General features: G+C 44.5%; 1 protein-coding gene across 1 annotated transcript in view; it reads right to left on the bottom strand.

Annotated features, from left to right (window-relative positions):
* gli2a (GLI family zinc finger 2a) overlaps positions 1–21,848 on the bottom strand; it is a 91,573-nt gene that overhangs the window by 36,749 nt on the left and 32,976 nt on the right. Inside the window, exon 3 of the mRNA XM_080019365.1 lies at positions 8,165–8,270. Within this exon, the coding sequence (XP_079875491.1) occupies positions 8,165–8,270 (106 nt within the window). The remainder of the gene's footprint in view (positions 1–8,164; positions 8,271–21,848) is intronic.

Here is a 21,848-nt window from a genome sequence, read left to right on the forward strand (position 1 = left end):
TTTCCCGGAAACGCATACGTTGACGTGCTTTACAGATTTGTTTGGTTAGGTAGCTAGCTGGCTACGATAGCGACTGCCTGGAATCCAAGCTAACAGGAGCCAACAGTTGTGCCTGAGTGAGTATAAGTCTGGAAACATCAATGTTTTTGGCCTTCTGTTTTAATTCCGAGTGTAGGTTGAATGATAGATAGATAGATAGATAGATAGATAGATAGATAGATACTTTATTCATCCCCAGATGGAAATTTCATTGTCAGCTCACCTCAAAAATAAGTAAAAATCATAATAAGGCAATAGGAAAAAAAAAAAGAGATGGCAATACACAAACGATAAACTAAAGGATGTAAAAATTGGGGAAATATACCACAAACAGTAAAAAATAATTATGGAATGTACATATTAACCACGGCTGGTGGCGGCTATGGGCAAAAGTTAAGATTTTTTTTTTCAAAGCGATCTCCACTCCACCCCATTTCTTAAAATCGAACAAATAAAAATGTTTGTGTCTTTATTTCAGATTCGAATGCCCTGTGCGTAACGGGGAGACTTACTAAATCACTCTATTACTGCCCTCCCAATCGAAGCAGTTGATAGGGCCTGATATAAAGTGTTGATCATCAATAATTACATCAATCTAAACACTACACTAGAAGCCATTTGCAATAAGCTTAGTTAACGGTAAAATAAACCACAAAAATGTACCTAAAGATTTGGTAATGACCAATAAACCTAACATAAACCTATAAATTGGCCAAAAAAAAACAATAAAATTAACCTAAAATTTGAGTTATACAAATAATTTAACAGTAAACTAGAGGGAAAAAAATCCTTATCTTTTGAAGAAATGATTCTTTAAAGGGAGGAATGTGTCCATCTTCTGCCGGTGTGGTGGGGAATGTCTTGAGTTCTTTTTCCTTTTTCCGTTTTTACATCACCCTAAAAGTTCATGAGCCTCCTTTCAGCTTCCCCTCTGTTCCCATCGCTCTTTGTGAGGTCGGAGGAAATGACCGCGCTAATGATTCACTACATTCAAGCCATCCCTCTTGCTGAGAGGAACCTGGCACAAAGAGTCTGAGCAAAGCATGAGTTAGACATGAGGATTGGAATGTATGGGGTCATTTCCTGTAGGTTTTTTTTAAGCATCACAGGTGGACATTTCTGTTTGAAACATCAACACCTAGTGACCAGTTCTCGCCTCCAAGTTGGGTGGAGAGTGCACTTCAGCACTTCCCGTAGATCGACGATGACTTATTTAACTGTGTATGACACCTGTCGCAACTAATTGTTTTTGTACGTCCCAACATATGGTGATATTCGGGCTGAGTGTTGATCGGGATCTAACGATATGGATTCAATACAAAGGGCCATGGTTCCATTCAATCCAATATCAATGAGACATCTCACGATCAGAGTCCATTACAATATATTGACATTTTAAGCATGATAAGAATGGCAACCAAATTTTCTCTTACACCGTCTTTTTTGTGTGGCATTTTCCCCTTATTAGATAAGACAGTGTACTGGTATTTGATTAAATATGCATAAAAAGCCACACAAACCTTCCAAACATAAAATTCTCTGAATGAAAGATCTGTTCTCAAAGGGCAACAACGTGAATGTGTGATGTGAACATGTACCAATCGTGCCTACTGTATTAACACAACGGCCCCTGCCCCTAAAGCCATAGATCTACATCCACTGTGTAAATTTGAACATTGGAATATTCCAATGTCAAAATGGCCTCCAACTTCCATGCATATTGACCCCCCGCCCTCCCCCTCCCCCAACCCAGCCTTTGATCCACATGGTCTCTGTGTGGGGGTCCAGCGCGAACCCCTGCGGCCCGGGCCCCACCAGCTCAGACCCAGCCAGCCCGGACCCCGCCAACCTGGGACCCGGTGCTGCTCCCTCCACTCCGGTTTCCAGTAAGCGTACGTACGCAGACTGGCTGGCCTTGTGCGCCGGCAAATTTTTGCTGTCGGGCTCGCTCGCCTCCTACAAACAACCATAAAGGGCCCTCTGTTCTGGGCGGGAAAGGTGGGGGGTGGGGGTGGGGGTGGAGGAGTATAAACAGGCACTCTATACACAAACACACCCCTCCCCTCACCCCCACACCCCCACTCTCCAAACCGTCCACAGAGAGGTTGGCAGAGTTTTCCCAGATTAGCGGCTGGCTGCCTGACTGGTTTGATAGTTGGCGGGGCTGGCCTTTGCATCTCCCTTTCTTATCGGCCCAGTTTGTCCAGAACCAATGGCTTCTGTTCCTGAAAACGTTTACCGGAACTTATTTGGTCTGAAGACATGATGCGGTGGTGTGATGTGATGAATACACTGTATAATTATGTGTGTGTGTGTGTGTGTGTGTGTGTGTGTGTGTGTGTGTGTGTGTGTGTGTGTGTGTGTGTGTGTGTGTGTGTGTGTGTGTGTGTGTGTGTGTGTGTGTGTGTGAAATGTTCGCTTCGAGGCTTGGATTTCCCGCTCCTTCTGTTTCCTTTCCGTACGTTACTGTTTTATGGTTGAACTTTGCACACGGTCTTGATTTAGCGCTGACAAAAACGACTGTTGGTTTTTGCTATTGCTTCCATTTGTAGTAGCAAATCAAATGAGGCTTGTAAATCGCTCTGCCGTCATCTTTTCTTCTCTAAGCTGAACTTCACGTGCAGAGCACTTTGGTATCAGGACATTTGAACCTATTTCTCTCTTATTTTTACATGGCTCCCGCCTTCTATCACTCACTTTGCAGCATTTTCCCTTTAAATCCTATATCCATCAACAATGCTTGTTTGTTTCTGTGGCTACGGCAGCCCAACATGTCAACATACACTGCTCTAGTTGCGGTAAATCACTCACACACGGCCGCTGTGCATGTTTGAGGACTTGATAATAAGCTGAAATTTACTGCCGAAGCCTGACGCGAGGCTGGAAATAACAGCCCTGTCTGACAGCTACCATTACTGAAACCTTGTCGACCCGCCCTCCACCTGACAAGACGTTACTTGAAGTGTATGTGCGTGGGCGTGTGCACATTTGTGTGCATGCAGGTGTGTGTATTTTCATTTGTGTCTCAAGTCCCAGTGGGGATGGGAAGGCTCACGGAGGGTCTAAGAGTCTTGTAGAGGCCCTGTGTCACTTAATCACGGGCTGTTTTAGGGAGACCTCCATTATACCTGGAACCATTATACCTGGGCAGATGCTCAGCGCCAACAATTAGTAGGCCGTTCATCAACATCTGCACTCGTGTGTTATTACTTATGTATCGGGTGAACTCGCTTGACACCTTAGTCACCTTTCACGTCCCGAGTTCTGTTCCAAATAGGGCTTGATGAGATATCATCATAAAATCTATATTGTCATATGAGACTAGATAACGCCTAGGATTTTGGTTATTGTACGTCCTATCAATGCAGTTAAATGTTGTGTTTAAGGCTGCGTTATAGTACAGTTATGCAGTTTTCTGAAGTTCATAGACTGGCATAGACAGACCAATGGTCATCTCCTAAAATATTGCCAAACTACCAATATCAAGGTATTTTTTGGGGGTGGGGGGGGTTGAGACAGTAATTGAGGCATGTGGAAAGCAAGCTCCCATGAGGTAATTGCTGTTTGCCTCTGTGTTCTATGCTTTGTGAGTACACGTTTTGTGTTGTTCCATTGTTTGCAAGCTTGGCTGTGAGAAAAAGTGATTTGGACAGGGTAAGGCTTGTTGGGCCCATGAGTAAGTCCATGAGTAAGTGCATGCCGCACTGCATATACATGATTTGACTGCTGGCGGCCGCAGAATCTGGGGTAACAAATCATTGGATGGAATGATGTTTATGCCAAAGCACAATCCTTATTCCACGAGAGGTTTGCATTGATTTATTTTTACTTTCTGGTCACTGCTGTTTGGGAAAAAATACTCTTTACTCATTAAGACAACCAAAAATAAGAAAATGTATTTATTTATTTATTGTAAGTATACTATATAGTATAGCAGGTAAAGGGAAAGCAAGAGTCAATGTTTGGCGTTCATGTGGTCAAAACAGCCTGAATTATAATATAATTCTAATTTAAAAAATAAATAAATATATATATATGATAAATATCCATCATTTTGTAAAAGTGACTGTTCTAATAAGAATAACTGAATTTAACTGAATTCACAAGATTTATTTGCATTTTAAAGTCATCACACAGCACTTTGATGGTTATCTCTCCATTACTATAATTTGTGGTCTGAAACAGTGTCTGCTTTTATTGCATGGGAGCAAAGTGAAAATATTTGTCAGGCTGTATGCAAAAGGCCTGCGATGTCTTCTTTCTGTGCGGTGTGATGTATAATAGTCTGGTCTCTTGCATCAGCTGAGGGCCAACAGACCCAGAAGCAGATGTCATCCTTCATGTTTGAGTTTCACGCAATCGTTGCACACTTCCTTAGTGGCGTGCTAAGATGTTGCCATGTATTATCTGCCGTGTAACAACTGGTCACTTACCGTGATAGATTTGTGATCAAATCAAAGCGCAGGCAGACACATGATTATCGTTGAAATGTTTCAGACAAAGCCAGAACTTTGTCCGAGCCTTAATTTCCACACTGGCACGCTTAAACAGATGCCGCAAATCGATAAAACCGGATGACGCCAGAAAGGCCAAGCCAGATTCATGATCAAAGACTTGGTTCTCGGCAAAATAATCACTGGGATGGTTCAATTTTAACTGTCACGCTACATCTCTTGTTCATCAAATATCTCACGAGGTAGTATCAGCAAACTGCCTGACTGATTGTATCTCACAATTCCTTCACATAACACAGCATGATTTAATGCTATTTACGGTCAAATATTTTAACTTATAGAACTTGAAAGAACATCCTCATTTGCTCAATAGTTTATCTTAACTCAAGTCTCCACCCGCTCTCTGTCTGCCTCTCTGCTTGCTTGACTGCTCCCATGGCTGACCAACAAGTTAGCATTTGCCTCTCTGGCATTTTCCCTACTGGCTCAGGGTGGGATGAATTACGACGTGACATATTACCGTCTGTACTTCTGGGCAACCGAAGAGATGGAGATAAATCACCCTCCCAACCCACAGGGGACATCCCGAGATCCTGCATTAGTTGTTTTTCTAGGACTGTGATCAAGACGCAGAGGATCTGAACACAGTTTCCCTCTGTGAGACACCTTTTCAAAGCAGTGCCTGTTACCAGAGGCCCACTAAAAAACTATGGCAAACTTTGGTACAATATAACTTCACTTATAATGAGATGCCATTGAAGAGGATAATTAGGGTGCAACTGTCTATTCTTCAACTCTTGCACTGTCACATACCTTTAAAGCCGGAGAAAATAATGTTGAGGCCATGTAATAATCTGTGAAATCTTCGGGCTATTGATATTCAACATAGCAAGGTTTTGATTGATGGGTCCCCTTGTGCTTTTAGGAGTGCATTCCTGGCTGTAACTCAGGGGACGCACCCAGATCTACTCGTGAGCTGTGACAAAGTCAAAGCTGGAGCCACCCGCGGTAGAAATCCGACATGCTTGCCACTCTTGCTGACCAACAAATCAGAATGCTGCGTTGCCTGGTCCCGCCCTTACCCCTGCATCCCCTTCAGTTCAGCCCTTCTCCTGCCCATGTTAACCAAACCAAAACAAGGGAAGGGAAAGAGAAACATCAACCTAATTGGCCAATGTGTAAAATCCATTCAATCAACACATTCCTGGGACGAGGCTTGAACAAGCGTATTGCCTTGTGAGTTGAACCGCATCTGTTTGTGTACAGGGGAGGAGTAGGCCACAACTCCACCGCACAGAAACCTTGGGCATATTTCAGCTTTTCAGTGCTACAATTTTGCACCCCTCCCCCCGTCTCCTAAAATGCATAAATGCAGGCTGTGGAATGAGCGGGGGATCTGTTTTTCTCATCCGCTGCCTTGTCGTTGAGGTTCTGGGAACGGAAGACTGGATTTCGGATGCTAATTACCCCGTCAAACATGTTGGCACAGTGGCTGGCTTCCCCAGGCCTGTGGGTTTTTACACAGATGGAGGTTGGCTCGGCGCATAAGCACCGTCTCTGAGTCCTGCCTCGGCTATCAACTCCTCTTGATAACGTTCTAACCTCTGTTTCATGAATCAAGTTCATAGCGGGCAAACGCAGACCACAGCCAGAGGTCACTGACCAAAAACCCTGAGGAATGCTAGTTTAAAATCCTGGGAACAAACCACGAAGGGAACATCAGCACACATGTGTAAATACACTCCATACTCTGCCACTGTGCTCCTGTAGTAGAATTTATCAGGTATTGCCAGAGAATTGCAATACAAAAATCCTATTTATTTAGGATGCAATGTACTCAATGGAAGGGATGTTGTGGGGATGAGATGAGTTGACTGTAGGAATGAAAAAAGTAAATAAAATTCTGTTAATCTCTGATAGGATATTGTAGAATGAAACGACAATTATGAAACGTCAGTGAAGAAACGACAGTGTTCACAGGTGGCGGCTTAACCCCTCTAAGCTGTACCACTACCTTTGCCTTCTATGGGAATCTGTCAGCTGAACTGTATAGTACTGGAAGTAGGAACAGTACAGTACTCACCCTAACCCACGCCATGACAGCTCTGACAGATCGACCTTGAGCCCTCACTATGTTGTATGCAAAGAGTAATGACGAGATCTTGGCATGTAGACATGACGGTCCCCGCCGACAGGAAGCACAGCCCTGACACTCAACAAGTCGGAGTGCTAACAAGCTAGCGCGGCCGCGACACCGTGCTATATTATTTTGCGGAGCGACGCTGGTGTAATTAGGTGAATTTGGCCCAGCCCAGCTCAGGGTGTTGATGAATTAGGGGAACGCTCTGTCAAGAGTCACGTTACATTAATCAAGGTGGACCGGGGTGTGAATGCGACACTGTTTCTCTTTCCTCCCCCTTCTCCCCGTGCAGGTGATAAATAGCTCTGCCACGGTGCCATGTATCACCTGATCTTCCTGAATTTAAATGTAACATCGCGGTTGTCACAAAGCACTATTGATCTTCTCGCCGGCCTCCCTGTTTATGTATATGTTAGATAAGCAGGAGCTGGAGGAAGTGCAAGCTTTATGGTAATTCTCCAAAAATAATATTCTCTCTTTCTTTCTCTCATGGTAATTTTCCAAAAAATAATATTTGTCATTTTTGATGAAGAGAACAATATAGAAGTTGTAAAGTCAAGCAGTGAAATCTGCATTTTATAAGATGTTGTTTCTCCATTTAATTTCTTTGGTGGCTATAGTTCTCACACCTTACAAACATTAACACCAGTTTTTAGAAAATACCTATAACTTCCCTCTACTGGTTTGCTGACTTTCTCAGATGAATTTTACAAGAATGCTTCTTTAATTGCATTTCTATCACTTTATTTCAGTGAATAACTTTGCTTTTCTGAAGTTACTTCTTCCAACATTGCCTTGTGTTCGGCAGTCTCTCCATGGGGACGTGTTTTTAATAGAAGGAAGATGTTTCTTGGCTGAACTCCACAGCTCTTCGGTCCACGCCAGCGCCAGAAAGCTCTCAAAGTCCCACAACCGTGGAATGTTATGAGGGTAGATAGGAAAGGAAATGTTAACATTCTGTTATATCGGTGCTAATGTGCCATGTGTCATTCTTCCACTCTCCCTCCACGTGTCTTTCTCTCTTGCTGTCTGTCTTCCCCCTTTCTCTCTGAGTGTATCATGTCTGCCTTTGATGTGTGTGAACTTGGCTCTCCTCCTAAAGCATAAACAGCCAAGGCCTTCCAGCGCTGGCACTGACAATGAGAGCATCAAGTGAGTCTCCAATTCTCAGAAGGACAAACCAATGAAGGGTCCTAATTCACCCCCAGCAACCACTTCTTGGCACACTGATATTGAAGGTGTTGTTTAGCTGTCCACAATATCCACATGAGTGCTGGGATATTCTTAAACACTCTGGAAATTAGAATGTAAAAAAAATAATAAAAAAATCCCAATACTCATTTCAAAGTGTTGAATACAGTTTAAAGCCAATTTTACAGAGTTTTAATTTACATACAGTACTGTACATCATTAAACAGTCTCTCAATTGAACTTTCCAACCATTTACATTTCACTTCTTTATTAAAGGTGTGGTATTGATGTTAATTATCCTCCAATCTGTACTGAGGAAGGGACCCTTGAAAGTGCTTACCCGTGCATGGCGTGGAGTGGGTGGGGTTCGTAATGGTACCTCCCCTCGTGGTGTCGCACGTCGATTGGGATGGGTGTGTGAAACGATGGGAAGAGGTGGTGAGCACCTGCAAGAGCGAGGGAGGAGGAAAATAATTTATATAATTATTATAATTATATTATAATTATAATTTATAAACTTAATACGTTCACTTCCAGCTGCAGTATCTTCATAATCATTCTTGAAAAAGAGATTTTTTGGCAGATGCTGATGGCGGCTGACAAGATCCTCAGAGCTAGCTGAGTGGTTTTGTGTCAACCGTTGGCACTATCACACAGGAAAAGAGGGCGCTAAATAAATAATACGGCTTGTCCTGAGACATCCTAGATCCACCGACATGAGACGGATCACACTGTGCCTTTGACAAAGACCTGCAGTGAGGATGCCTTTGAACCGCCAGGGCCAAGGGAGGGAGAGAGACGGAGAGAGGAGGGGGTGAAGAAGGGGGGAGAAAAGAGGAGAGGCGATACAGTGTGGTTGAACCATGAGGAGATGAGGCCTGCCCAGATGAAGGCTCCAGATTTGAACTGACAGCCAAGCAGCAGCAGCAAAAAATCTGTGGTTGCACGGAATGTAGTACATCTACAAAACTGTCCGTAGTGTGGTAAAGCATTAGTAGGTACTACATGAGGGAGATAAAAATGCTTCCAAAAATATAGAAACCGCAAATGTAAAGGTAGCCGCTTTGGCTTTGTCTAGCAATAAGCTCTGTGCCAACAGCACAGCGTGTAATGCAACTGTACCATTTTACAGTTCCCATAATCCAGCGCTAATTGGAACCTTTCAGACAGTCTGTGGCTTATGCCCTGAGAAATGTACGGCCTTTAATGGTGTGTTCTATCTAATAAGCCCAACGCAGGTTTAACACAACAATGACTGTGCTCTTTTATGGGACTGAGAGAAAGAATGCGCAAATCGACCGTTTCCTGCCATAAATGGTCTGATGGCTGGGAGGGGGGAGTTCTCATTACAGGAACAGAGCAGATCTTCATTAATTACTGTTATTACTGCGTCTGATTATGGGCTCTGTTTGGCCTTAAACATTTAAGTTAACAAAAGAGAGCTGCCGTCATACACAAACTCCACTTATATAAGGCAGATAGTAGAAGGAAGAGATAAAAAATAAATAAACAAGCAGCAGAGTAAAATACTCTTAAGTTAAATGGTTAAAATAAAAAGTCAACTAAAATATGAATATACTGGAAAGGATGGCCATGAAGCCATGGCTTAGTTGGGTTCATCGGTTATGTTCTCAGGCTATCTGCGGTTCAGCAATCCCATTGTGACCTGGAAGCTGAGGCCACTGGGGTGAAAGGGCAGAAGTTGGCAAGAAAAGGTCATTATCTCTATCTGAGAGAGCCACTGGGAAAGGAAAGGCACTGGGAAGGAAATGGGTGCCACTGAGGGCAAAGCCATTCACACCAACCCTTATGTAAATATACCTTCATTCTGAGGTGTGTCGTAGTTGTGGAAGGCTGGGAGGAAGGGGAACACTGCATATAGGACATCAGTCCATTGCAGAGCCACTAGAGTAAATATATAATAAATAAATTGCCAAAAAATGTATTCACAAATAATGACTCCAGCCCATCATCCATGATGGGCTGTAAAATCTCAACGTCATGATGAGCTCACATACAGTAGAGGAAGAAGATTAGAAGATTCTTATGTCACACAATACATGCAACCATGCGGTGATGGCGACCAACACACACACACACACACACACACACACACACACACACACACACACACGCACACACACACACACACACACACACACACACACACATACACATGCTTCAAATGGTGGCCGCTGAAACTCGTTCTCTGCTTTTAACCCATCCCGGCTTGTCCTTCCTCCGGGGGGCAGCCAGGAGCAGTGGCAGCATACTGCCCACTGCTTCACTACATACCTGGGGACCAAACTCCAAACATCCATCGCTGACGATCTTCATCTGACCAGCGATAGAGGTTTGGTTTGTCACGTTTCACATGTTGCTCACGTTTGCCATTTATGCACTGAAGAAAATATATATTTTTGTCCCAGGGCAGGACAGGGGCTGGGAGGTTTGAGGTTGCGGTAGATAAGTAAGAATTTATGGGCTTCACACAGGAACTCCCTGTGGGGGTGATCTTTGATTGGCAGCCATCAAAGGGCTAAACCCTCAGTACCTGGCAGCCATTCTCCAAAATGCCCCTTTAAAAAAAAAAAATAACAGAAAAAGCTGTTTGAGATGAGCTTTGGCTTTAAGTCCATGATGCCTACACTATGAAAACAAGGCGTAACAGGACTCTATGCCTGCGGGCCGCATCGGAATGCAGAATGTTGTTTTTTCAGGGGGTTGCCAGACACAAAGACACACATACTTAACCCTGATTGTGCCTATTGTTGGGATGATTGCCTACGTTGTACCATCTTGTTCTGCCACAGCCAATTCTAAGGTGAACACATGACATCAAGCCAGGAGTGTTTGTATGAAGGATGTCTCAACTGATGAAACAGTTGACCGCTGTGGAATTACCCATTAGGGGGGGGGGCAGATAATTATCCTTCAAGGAAAATTTCCTATTTGACAACTGTCTGTCTAAGACATCATAGTGTTGAATAAAGTCACTAATTGCAAAAAAAAAAAAAAAAAAAAAAAAGGCCAGCCACACTGACACAATCTGAGAAAACCGTCCGCAATGCCAAAATGAGCGACGGGAAAAGCTCCTCTGGCGCCCCGCTCTCCTCGTTCCCTCTTGTCTCGGAACTCACAAAACAGAGCCGGGGGTTTATGTCGAGGTCTCCGTTGCTGGATCCCAGCCAACGACCCTCCCATCGCCTTTGTTGGAGAGAGGGAAGATCGCTTCCAAGTCAACTTGCGCGCTACAAAGCCAGAAGAGGCGCCCCAGTAAATGAGTGAGAGGCAGCGAGGGCAAGCGCCGGGGAGTGAGGAGTTTGAGCTTTGTTTCACAAGTGCAGGCAGAAGTTCAAGCTTTGTCTGAGAGGTGCCCTTCTGCTACCGGTGCCTGGCACATTTCTGGGCTGATAGGGGCGTTTGAGAGGCTGGGGAGGCCCGGGTCAAGGAGTGGGTCAGACAGGAGTCGGAGTCAGAGTTGGAGACTCCCAAAGAGACGGGACTTAGGTTGAAGGTTGGGTCGGGAGAGGAATTTTAAAGAGCATCTTTAAAAATCTTTGAGTAAAAAAGTATTTTAAACATCAACGACTTTAAACAGTGGGGAAGGGATTTACTAAAGAAAATTTATGGATTCCTTTTCATAGTACAGTGTGGACAGATTTTTAATTAATTGGTGAAAAAGAAACACACAGTTCTGCGACACACAAACATTCCAAATAACTATCAATCTTAGGCCGAAGCCCAGGAGGGAAGGCATCCCCACCCCAAAGCTGGTGGCTGGTGGATGTGGAGGTGCTTAGGCCTGAGCCGGCCCGTCCATCACCCAGACAGCTGTATTGTTTCCCGGGCTACAGAGACGACTACCAACAGGTACGTGGATGGGAGGCTCCACACGTCTGTTTACACTGATTTACTGTTCCGTCTTGTCCCCATTTGGATTTGTTGGGACAGGGGTCACTAGCCCTTGGGCCTCGAACACCCTGAGCTTAGCTAGCAGCAATAGCAGCCTGTCAGATAAACGGTACGGTACGTAGGGTACTGCAGTACACCATGCTAATACCAAATGCTTATTCATTACTTCCTAAAACTCTTGAGTTAAACTGAGCAGCATAACAGCGGCTTACTTCAGTTTCCCCTGACAACATGCATACTGTGGTTCTCAATTGGCCCAGGCTGTTCATGGTGTTTGAATGTTTTTGGGGTAGACATGGGTTTTACTTCACCCATGCTTCAACCACTGGCTATTCTTTTCAAGATTCAAGAATGTTTAGGGTTGGCTTTGTATCTAAATTTAATTGCGTCAACACACGCTGGAGCCTTCGCGATGCTCTGTTTTAATTAAACAGGATTCCCCTGGTCAGCTGCGAGGCGCCAGTCCAGCCAGCCTAGCCCAAACTTTGCACGGATCATGGGCGGGTCCCGGGCCAAGCCGGCTGAGGGTCCTTATACTCCAATACTAAAATACAGGTTGTACGCATTTCTCAAGGATGGCTTTAATGTTACAGCCAAAACTGTACACAATTATATTGCACAACAGAAGATGCCCCCCCACCCCCAGACTTCATTCTCAAGTAGCGTTTGTCGAGCATGTTCTGCTTTGTTATCGCACTGTAAATGGCCATATGTTGACATGAGCCGAGTAAGGAGAACCTGTGGAGACGTGTTCAGGTAATATACAGTATATCTGCTTATTCCCTCGCTGTCAGATCTCTGGATCATAACATGTTTGCTTAAGACATGACCCCTGAACATATCCACCCCCTGGCCCCCATAACACAGTCTAAGATGTGCCAAACATCCTGCCCAGCAGCAGTGAGAGCGCCGCATCTCCTTGTCTTTGTTTGGGTCCTGAAATCCCCCCCTGTACGATTTGATCTCTCGTTAAAGACAATGCCAGGTGTTTGGTGTTAACAAAAAGGCCTCTTTGGATCTCACAACTTGGCGAAAGTAAGTGTGTGTGTGTGTGTGTGTGTGTGTGTGTGTGTGTGTGTGTGTGTGTGTGTGTGTGTGTGTGTGTGTGTGTGAAGGGCACTCTCTTCATGTCCAGACGAAGCCCCCGATCAGGGCCAAGCTGAAGTGGAAGAGTGGAGTGGGCTCATCTCTTGGAGGAAGCACTCGGGGACAATAATAACGTCCTCGGAGGCCTGGCTTGGGTAATTTAAAAAAAAAAAAAAAAAAAAAAAAGCCCTTTCTGTCTTGCTCTGGCAGGAGAAGAAAAGAGAGGACGGAGGAAGAAAAGAAGAAAGGAGGACAGGAGAAGGAGATGAAGGGTGGTGTCTGGTGGGGTGGCTCGATTAAGACAGGAAATTCCAGCGGAAAAAAAAGTTGGCTTGGTTCCTAACTAACAGAGCGTTATGCCAATGGCTACACACACACACACACACACACGCACAGGCGCCCAGGCGGCCTGCTTTGCACTCTGGGTAAGCAACCGTCAAGAGGGAGCACCACAGAGCATTTGGTGGCACAACATTTTCTAAAATGAAGTTAAAAGAAATAGACTTGGGCCTTTCCTATACATGTATGCGCACACTACAGCAAGAGCCATGTGATGGGTTCGTAAAACGTGTGTATTTAGTCTAATCCTGAACTGAGGCACTGCACACACAACATGAAACCTTCAGATTTGGGTGCAAAGGGTTGCTTCCTCTTTGGGGCAGTCCATGGGTGAGCCATGGCGACAGAGGGATTAGAGGCTTACAGGAAAGCACGAAACCATCACCAACTATGAAAGGAGGTCTTAACGGAGTGGCTCTTTACTTTTTAACAGCCACAGGGAAGGTAAAATGATACTTTTTTATTGATGGAGGGGGTTTTGGGCAGAAGGTAAGTGGATTAGACCAGTGGCCTCCACGCTGACACATCAGGGCTTGGGCGAAAATTCATTAGTCCTCGTGAGCTTGTGGGAAGTGTTTATGTTTTTATGAAGTACACCCTTTCTGAGGGGAAAAAGGGGAATCATTGAGAGATAGTTTGGGCTTGTTCTTGGAGCCTGTAACCTTTTTATAGTGCATTAGGAAACCAGGTGTTTACATTTCAAAAGGAACACTCCATTACGCACCAATTCTACCTTGGAGTGTGTGTCACTTTAGCCAGTGTGTCCTCTGTGTGTCTGTGTCTGTGTATGTGTATGTGCATGTGCGTGTTTAGTTGTACCTTACACATTTTTGTGTGTACTTCTGTGTGTGGGGCTCTTTACTTTTCCTTCTTGTTCTGTGTCTGTTTAAGTCTTTGCTTCGGTTCATGAAACCGTTTTACTGGCGTGTGCACTTTTGGCAAGCGTGACCGTAGGTATACAGTAGGTAGTGTAGTAGGAGGTATTAAAAGGACCCAAATCTGCCAATGCAACCTCTGGCTGCTATTGTGGCCCTTCTTCTGTGTGTACAACTCGTTGCCACGGTAACCTCACCCCAGATGTGTTGTATCACAACTATTGAGCCATTGCAAAACTGCTGTTGCCCCGCAGGCTGGAGGGAGTATTTAGAAAATGGTTCTCCATTACTTTCTGAAAGTGTCAGTGTAGTTGTAGAAAAAAATTACTCAACAATGACCCAAATGTGCTACACAAACTCTTCAGAGTATTAGTTGCTTTTAAAATGCTGAAAATCATTGCCGACGTAATTACATACTGTATACAGTATGAGAGCAGGCCATAGTAGTAACTGTTAAAAGTATTATTAATGTTACTTTAAACTATCTTTATTTTCCAAGCCGAGGTTTCTTCATTTTGTTTTGCAAATTGTTGTTAAATAAGGTACAACCAACTACTTTTTCAAAACCGAAAAAATATATAACTGCTCGATCAGATCTGCGAAAACCCAGCAGGCTATGTGATTGTGACTTGAGGGCCGTAATAGGCCCGCGGACCGGAGCTTCCCTCAGCACTACTATAAATGAAACATTTGAATTGGAACTTGGGTGTTAATTAGGAAAATCGTCAAACAGTATAATTCAAATGCAGTAGTTAATTCCAAGTTAACCGTAGCGATAGACTTGTTATGCTTGCTTTAGTGTGTTTACCTTAATTGGGTGTGATTAAATACATTTTATAAAATGTTTGAAATCTAAACTAATTGTGAAAATTCCGTTATTAGTAAAGCACAGAACTTGAGTAGTTGTAATCAGTTACTTCCACCCCCTGGGTATTTACCAAACCCCTTCAGACGCAGCTGGCTTCACTCCTTGCGATCTGTCTCCGTCCAAACCGCTCGCCCCCCTCGGCCAATCAGCTCTCAGACTCTGCGTCAGCCCCGGCCAACCCGCCGCCAGCACGATCCATCACCTCAGCCACGAGGTGTCCGCCCGCCTCTCCTAATTGTTCTGAGGCCGGAGAGCTAACCAGACCTTGCATCCCCTGCTACACAGGGGCTAGTGGTCGTTACCTCCATTCAGAGTGGAACGGTCACTGGGGGAGGGTGCTAGGATTAGGGGGGAGATATTCCAGGCAGTTGGGGGAGCAAAACTTTCAGAAATTATCAAAAGGCCGTCCACGAAGTCCATAATGAGGTGATTCAAGTCAACGTCAAAAATCACCCATCATCAGATCACTGGCATCTGGCGGCTTCACATGGGGATTGGTGTCTAACGATTGCTATGCATCTAGAGGCCTTGTATGTGGGGGTGGGATTGTTTTTTGCTGAGATGGTCGATTGGGTGTTTGGGTGTTTAGGAGTGCCAGGTTCAGCCCTCCGTGTGCAGGTGTGTGGGTTAGCATTCAGTTAGCGTGGGCTAGTGGAAGCCCCCAGGCAGCGGGGTGACGGCCTCTCTGCCGAGACTGATGAGGTGTCAGGATAATCAGCTACCTGTGCAGACTCCCGATTTATCACCCGACCACCTCGCTGCCCTGCACGGGGCACAGGTGTAGGTCTGATTAACTAATTACTGAGCGCCGAGCCCGTTATCGCCACAGCAACAGAGAGAATACAGAAGTTGGTAAATTGAGGAGCGTGTGGTCTTCCTTGATAATCTATTGTGTTTAAAAAACGTGAACAGCGTTTGTGGGATATTGGCAACACACTGGCTTTAATGGTATTTGTCGATCACATTCACACAAAATCAAAAACTGGACACAAAAATATATACCTAGTATAAGTCTAACATTTGGTTTGTTTTGTTTAAGATGGGGGTTGAGTTGACCGGTCAGCTGTTTGCTCTGAATTTGCCGATTGATTTACGACGGTAGTCAGCTACTAATAAAACTAAGTCGGGAAGGCAGGAACTCAGGACTCAGCAAAACTTTCTGATGTTCAGTCCAATGTGCGACTTTTTAACCCCCCAGTCACAGCTGATGAACAAGCTGCCCGTCCCTACAAAGAGCATCCTCTGCTTCCTATGACGACATCTTCAGCGCAAACCCCCTCACCCCTAACCTGTAAACAGGGCAGTATTCGTTTTATTCGGGGGAAGGGGGAAGAAGGAAGGCTAAGGAAGTGCCCAAAACAGCATACAATGTGTGGGAGAAGGGCAGCGCACATCAATCTAAAGCCGCCTCAGCTGGGGGTCACCCTGAGGTGAGAACCTCCCCAAGGAAAGCTGCTCTCAGCAGGGCCAATCGAGAGGCTTAAGGGGTGGATGGAACTGGCCTGTTCTACATCAACCTGCCATGATGAGTTTGCTGAGACGTGCCTGTGTTTGTACAGGATAATACACAACATTTTCCCTTTGAAAACAAATGGTATTTATTTGAGAGGTGGATTTAGGACCACGGGAACGGAGGTAACTTGGAAAGAAGCTTCAGGATAACATGTTTACATTCACCAATATGTATATATCAAATGTGTGGATGTTTTGTTAAATAAACCACTGACACACTTCATTTTCATATACGTTTCCAATTACTGTGGTTCACAGAAATGGGGCCCAAGGCAATCTGGGTAAATGTGTGACAAAGCTAACATCGAGCTTAGTAGTTATATAGCATTAGTAGTGTACAATTGTTGGCCATTTTAACTGTAAGTTAACAGGCTAAAAATGGAATGAATGTATGTTAAAGCTCAACAGACCTTTTTGAAAGCAAAGCTAGCTCTTCAGCTTCCTCCAGTGACTGTCTGTCTGTCGGTGGCGTCTTGTTACACAGGGCAGAGCATCCTTTAAGTGCCGGGCCCCGCTTTCTCAGGTCATCTACCTTTGATAAGATAAACTGGGCTGTTTATACTCACATTTACACAAGTCTGGCCTTTTACTTTGTGGGAAGATTCTGCTTGGAAAACGTATACCTTAGGGAATTTTGTTTTAAAGGCAGTAATGGCGAACAGCTGTGAAACTGGCAGAGCTGCATAAAGTTCTTATCTTGTTCAAGTCAGTGGGATTCTGTGCATCATGTGATCACCACTGTAATATCTTACCTGTCTGTGAGAAATAGTGACCCCTTTTTTTAATCAATGGCAAATCTGAAAAATGAGCTCATCAATTAGACTACTATTTATCCCAATTATTGTTTCACACATCATAGAATACATATATAAATGCTTAGATATGCATTGCCAAGCCATCCGTTGGCCCAGCAAATATACATTGTGTTTATAACATGTGATGCATTGACATGTAGGCTAGATGCGACCATCCTAAAGCCCAAGCAGTGTTCACTATTTACTGCACCCAGCTGCTTTGGAGATCATCAGCTAGATGTAAACAAATAAAAATAGGTTGTTAATACGATTTCAACCAAAAATGAGGCCGAAAACAATTACTGTATTAGGGTTTTTTGTTGCATCAACACTCATATATGCAGTAGCCTTCAGTGTATCTGCTGACGTCTTTTCCTGCTGTGAAACGCTGATGGCCATTTGTTGTTGTTTCAGCAAGTCGGACTGTGTAAAACTGGTGTCAGAGGCCAAAAAGCCTCACCACCCCCCTAGGAACGAGGAGTGATTTATGCACCGCTCTATTTTCCTACATTTTTACAGCGCAGTCTCGCACCGCCAGTGTCGCGCCACCAACCCATTTGGCCAAGCAGATAATGAACTGCCGGCAGACATTTAACAAATAATACCCACAAGCCCCCACCCCCAGATTCTCTTACCTCCTTCTTCGCCCTATCTCTCTATCTATGATACAAATGTACACCCTAATTCCTCAAAGGAAAGTTGAGAAAACCTAAAAAAAATATAGGTTCGAGTGTGAAACAAAGGGAATGTCCAATACCCATGTGTAGAAGGCCAGACCACCTCAGAAAGAGGTCAGAGAACAGGGATTGAATAGAAAGGAGAGGAGGGGAGAATGGGCTGAGGGTGGACCGCCCTTTCTTTCTCGACAATGAATGTCATGAACATGTGATTTCACCATTGCTTGTTTGTCGCGGCTTTTGTGTGACTGGGCGATTTGAGGCTGTTTGGGACATGGGGGCTCGGATGAGGGTCGGTCCACAAGTCTTCTTCTGAAGGGGTTTGTGGGTCGAGGGCCAGTGTCGGCGGTGCGCTGGGCAGAGTAATGTGGGCAGAGTGAAGGAGTTCGCGTGGCGCTGGTGGTGTTTGCTAAATCAAAACGGTGGCTGTTTTCGTGCCGTCTCCTGTGGTCCAGGTAGTGGGGGAAAAGGGGGAAAAAAAATAAAATAAATAAACAAGACTGACTGGCTTTAGCCTGTGGTGAAGTAGGATTAAGGAGAGTGGGTGGTGGGGTTGGATGCATGGATGGATGGATGGATTGAGGATAAATGGGTGAATTGGTAGATGCATGGGTGAATGGATTGAGGATAAATGGGTGTATTGGTAGATGCATGGGTGGATGTATTGAGGATAAATGGGTGAATTGGTGAATGCATGGATGAATTGAGGATAAATGGGTGATCTGGTGGCTGGATGAATAGGTCAATAGATAGCTGGATGGATTAATGGACAGAAAGGGCATGCAGAAAGCAGGAAAGGGAGGGCAAAAAGCCAACAATGGCATGAATTAAAATGACTCACCGCCTTGATCTGCAGAGTAAACAGAAGTTTAGAACCCCTCCCGCAGTGCCTGAGTTAGAAGAAGTAGGAGGGCTTCTCTTAACCAAACACCAGGACCTCAGTACAAGGCTGGTACATCGGGATGATGCTTGCTGCCTGCACCCCACAGCAAACAACGTAGCAATGAGCCTCCTCGCAGAAATGTGAGACAATATGCTTTGGAAACTGTCTTTGTTTGCTTTTGTTCCTTGGGTGGAGATACTTAGAGGTATTAAATATTTAATAACTCCACATTGCAGGATGATTTTCACTTCCTGTTTGTCTGTGTTGACCAGCATTAAGTCACGTGGATATTCAGTGCCAGGGTTTCCTAATTTCATTAAAGGTTGTGTTCCTCAGCTCGAATAGCTCTGGCATTGAGGCTTCTGCTGTGATCTGGAGGGTATGGAACTGCGTTTGACTGGCTGCCTCGTGGCTTGGAGGGCAGCTGATATGTTTACTTGGCCGTAATGCAAGTATGGAAGTCAAATAAACAAGAGGCCCTATGAGCAACACATGTCGCTTTCATCAGTGCCTCGCTTGCACCGGGGTCGAACCGTTTAAAGTTGAGGGAAGAGAAGGGATTTATGGCATGGGAGAGAAGGGGGCTCGCACTGTGTTAGTCTACACGTCCGTCTTCATTAGCTTCCACACAGATGAGTGGGAAGGCCATCAAACAAAGTGGCAGAGCGGCTTGAAGAACCAGAGAAAGTACCTGAAGGCCTCCTGGGTTTATAAACAAAGGAAAGTTTCATTATTGTTTGTTTGAGATTTCTTGCTTTAGAAGGACACATCCACTGTCCTTGGTTTTCCTTGCCTGACAATTGACAGCAAAGCAGGTGAAGCCTCTTCATACTCAAGAGACGGGAGCGAGTGGCCAGGACATTACTCAGCAACAACAAAACAACAGCCCTCAAGATAAGGAATCATTTGTCACTGCGCCTGGGGTGACAAACCGAAAGCATTGTGTGATAAAATTAGCCATTGCACTGCGGGAGTTGAGTCACCTCAGGGTAAGCCTGTGGAGGAATCTCCTTTATCTGACACACAATGGTAGGGATACGCTCGGTAAAGGCTCTCAATCATGAGAAATTACGCATTTTCTGTTGTCTGTGTTGTCGTTACCCTGGGATTGCTGCACACAGATACCGTCACACTTATGTGATGTAAAGAAGCTAGCCTTTGAGGCCAACTTCAGGTCCAATGAAAGCTTTTTTTTGACAATGTTGGCATATCTAGGTATATAAAAGAAAACAAAGATGAACTGGTTATTGACCACACTGAGTCTTCTTCAGGGCGTGGGTGAAGTCTTCAATCAAAGTATACATAAACCCATCCATATGCCATTCCCATCGATCAAATACAGACTTCCACAGTACACAAGACCCCATAAAAAGGTCTAAGATCTACTTCGTCACTTAAACCTGGATACAGTAGGTTTCCAGTCGGAGATCCAGCATGTTTCCCTTGCTGGTTGTAAGTCATCATTCCCTCTTATGGTCAAATCTATAGATTCAGCGCTTTTATTTGGAGGGAACGACTTCTGTGAACGAAAAATGAGTTAGCTCTCATTAGTTGCGGGTCTTTTAAATACCTTGCTCAAAGGTATGTCGCAATTGCAACCTCCTGAAGTAGAGGAATTGCACCTCCTGTATGCACTCCTTAGGCCCAAGCTTGTTTTCCCAGGGCAGTCCAGAGCTGTCAAACATCAGGTGAAAAAGCTTAAAAATTAAAAACGGAATGCACAAAATGCCACGAGGAAAGGCATAAATGGGTCTAAATCCAGAGAATTTTTTAGTAATATGGTTGGCGACATAATGTTCTCAAACTTGCAGAATAATCTTATACATACGATTCCAGACTTTGTCAGCCCACTGTTGTTTCATTCATTGCGCAGTACTTCAGTCGGTTCTCCCGCATCTACATTTTCCATATAAAGGGAGGACACAAGGTCTTGTGCTGGTGTTTTGTCAACTTTCTCCATCCATCAGCGGCAGAGCATCTGTTCGACCGACTTCAGATCCAACTTTGTCACCATGCTGGCCTCAATGAGCTGGTTTCTCAAAACTCCAGAGATGGTATAGAGAGAGACAGTTTCCATGAAAAGCCTATGGGCCCTTGATGAATAGCCATCAATGCCCAATGTGCACAATCAGTGCTAAGTGGAGTTATTAGCGCTCAGCATAGCGAAAGCCACACCGCGAGACAATCTAATTAGGTAATTAAACTGTAAACGACAGGAGGAATTACTGCACGGGAGGCTTGGAATTGAAGGAGGGGAAACTGAAAGCTGTTGGCGTGCTGCGATGTGTTCACAGCTTCCACTGTTCATATGGAACCAGTGAAGAGGAGACGATCTTTTTACATGAAACCAGCGGATCAAAGAATTCCCATTGGCTTGCGGTGCACTTTCCCCCCTCGTGCATCTGGATTGCATTGAGGTTTTGTGTATTTGCCGTAAACTAGACAGATATACCGTTACAGTGTTTCAGTGAAAATGTCAAAACACGCTAACGTCAAAAGGAAAGAATCCAAGCCAATATTAGGCCCGATGATGAAAAAGTCCCAGGCTGCCTTTTGAGGAGTCATGGCAAACAACACAACTGAGTGGAAGCGGTGATGACAGCACCACAATCAAACAGTTGAGCGTAACTACGGCATTCGGGTTCTGATTATGTTTTTTCTGCTTTTCTATCTATGGTCTCCATGTAACCCGAGACAACCGGGCTGTTCGTTCTCCAGCTCCGGTGATTACAGAGATGTGGGGCCTCATTCATAAGAGGCCGTTCAAACCCCAGCCAAAGTTATAATTCGTGAAAATGTGATCTTGACAAGAAAATCACTCAATCTCAGATTTTTCTATATGATTTTTCCATATACTATATTTGTATTTCTATATGAAATACAGTATATGGAAAAACTAAATACCCTCCAATATATGAATAGTTAAATGTACTCTTGGTTCAATTCTCCTTATAAGAGTTTAAGAGAGAGTTAATTAACAACAATGAACAGGTGGAGCGCCCCCAAACCCAATGAAAAAGCCCAAATCTTTGTATTTTCAATACGGGGGGCCCTTGGGCTGGGCACTTAAAACAT

This window comes from Zeus faber (assembly GCF_960531495.2).
Source record: "Zeus faber genome assembly, chromosome: 18".
Classification (NCBI taxonomy): Eukaryota; Metazoa; Chordata; class Actinopteri; order Zeiformes; family Zeidae; genus Zeus; species Zeus faber.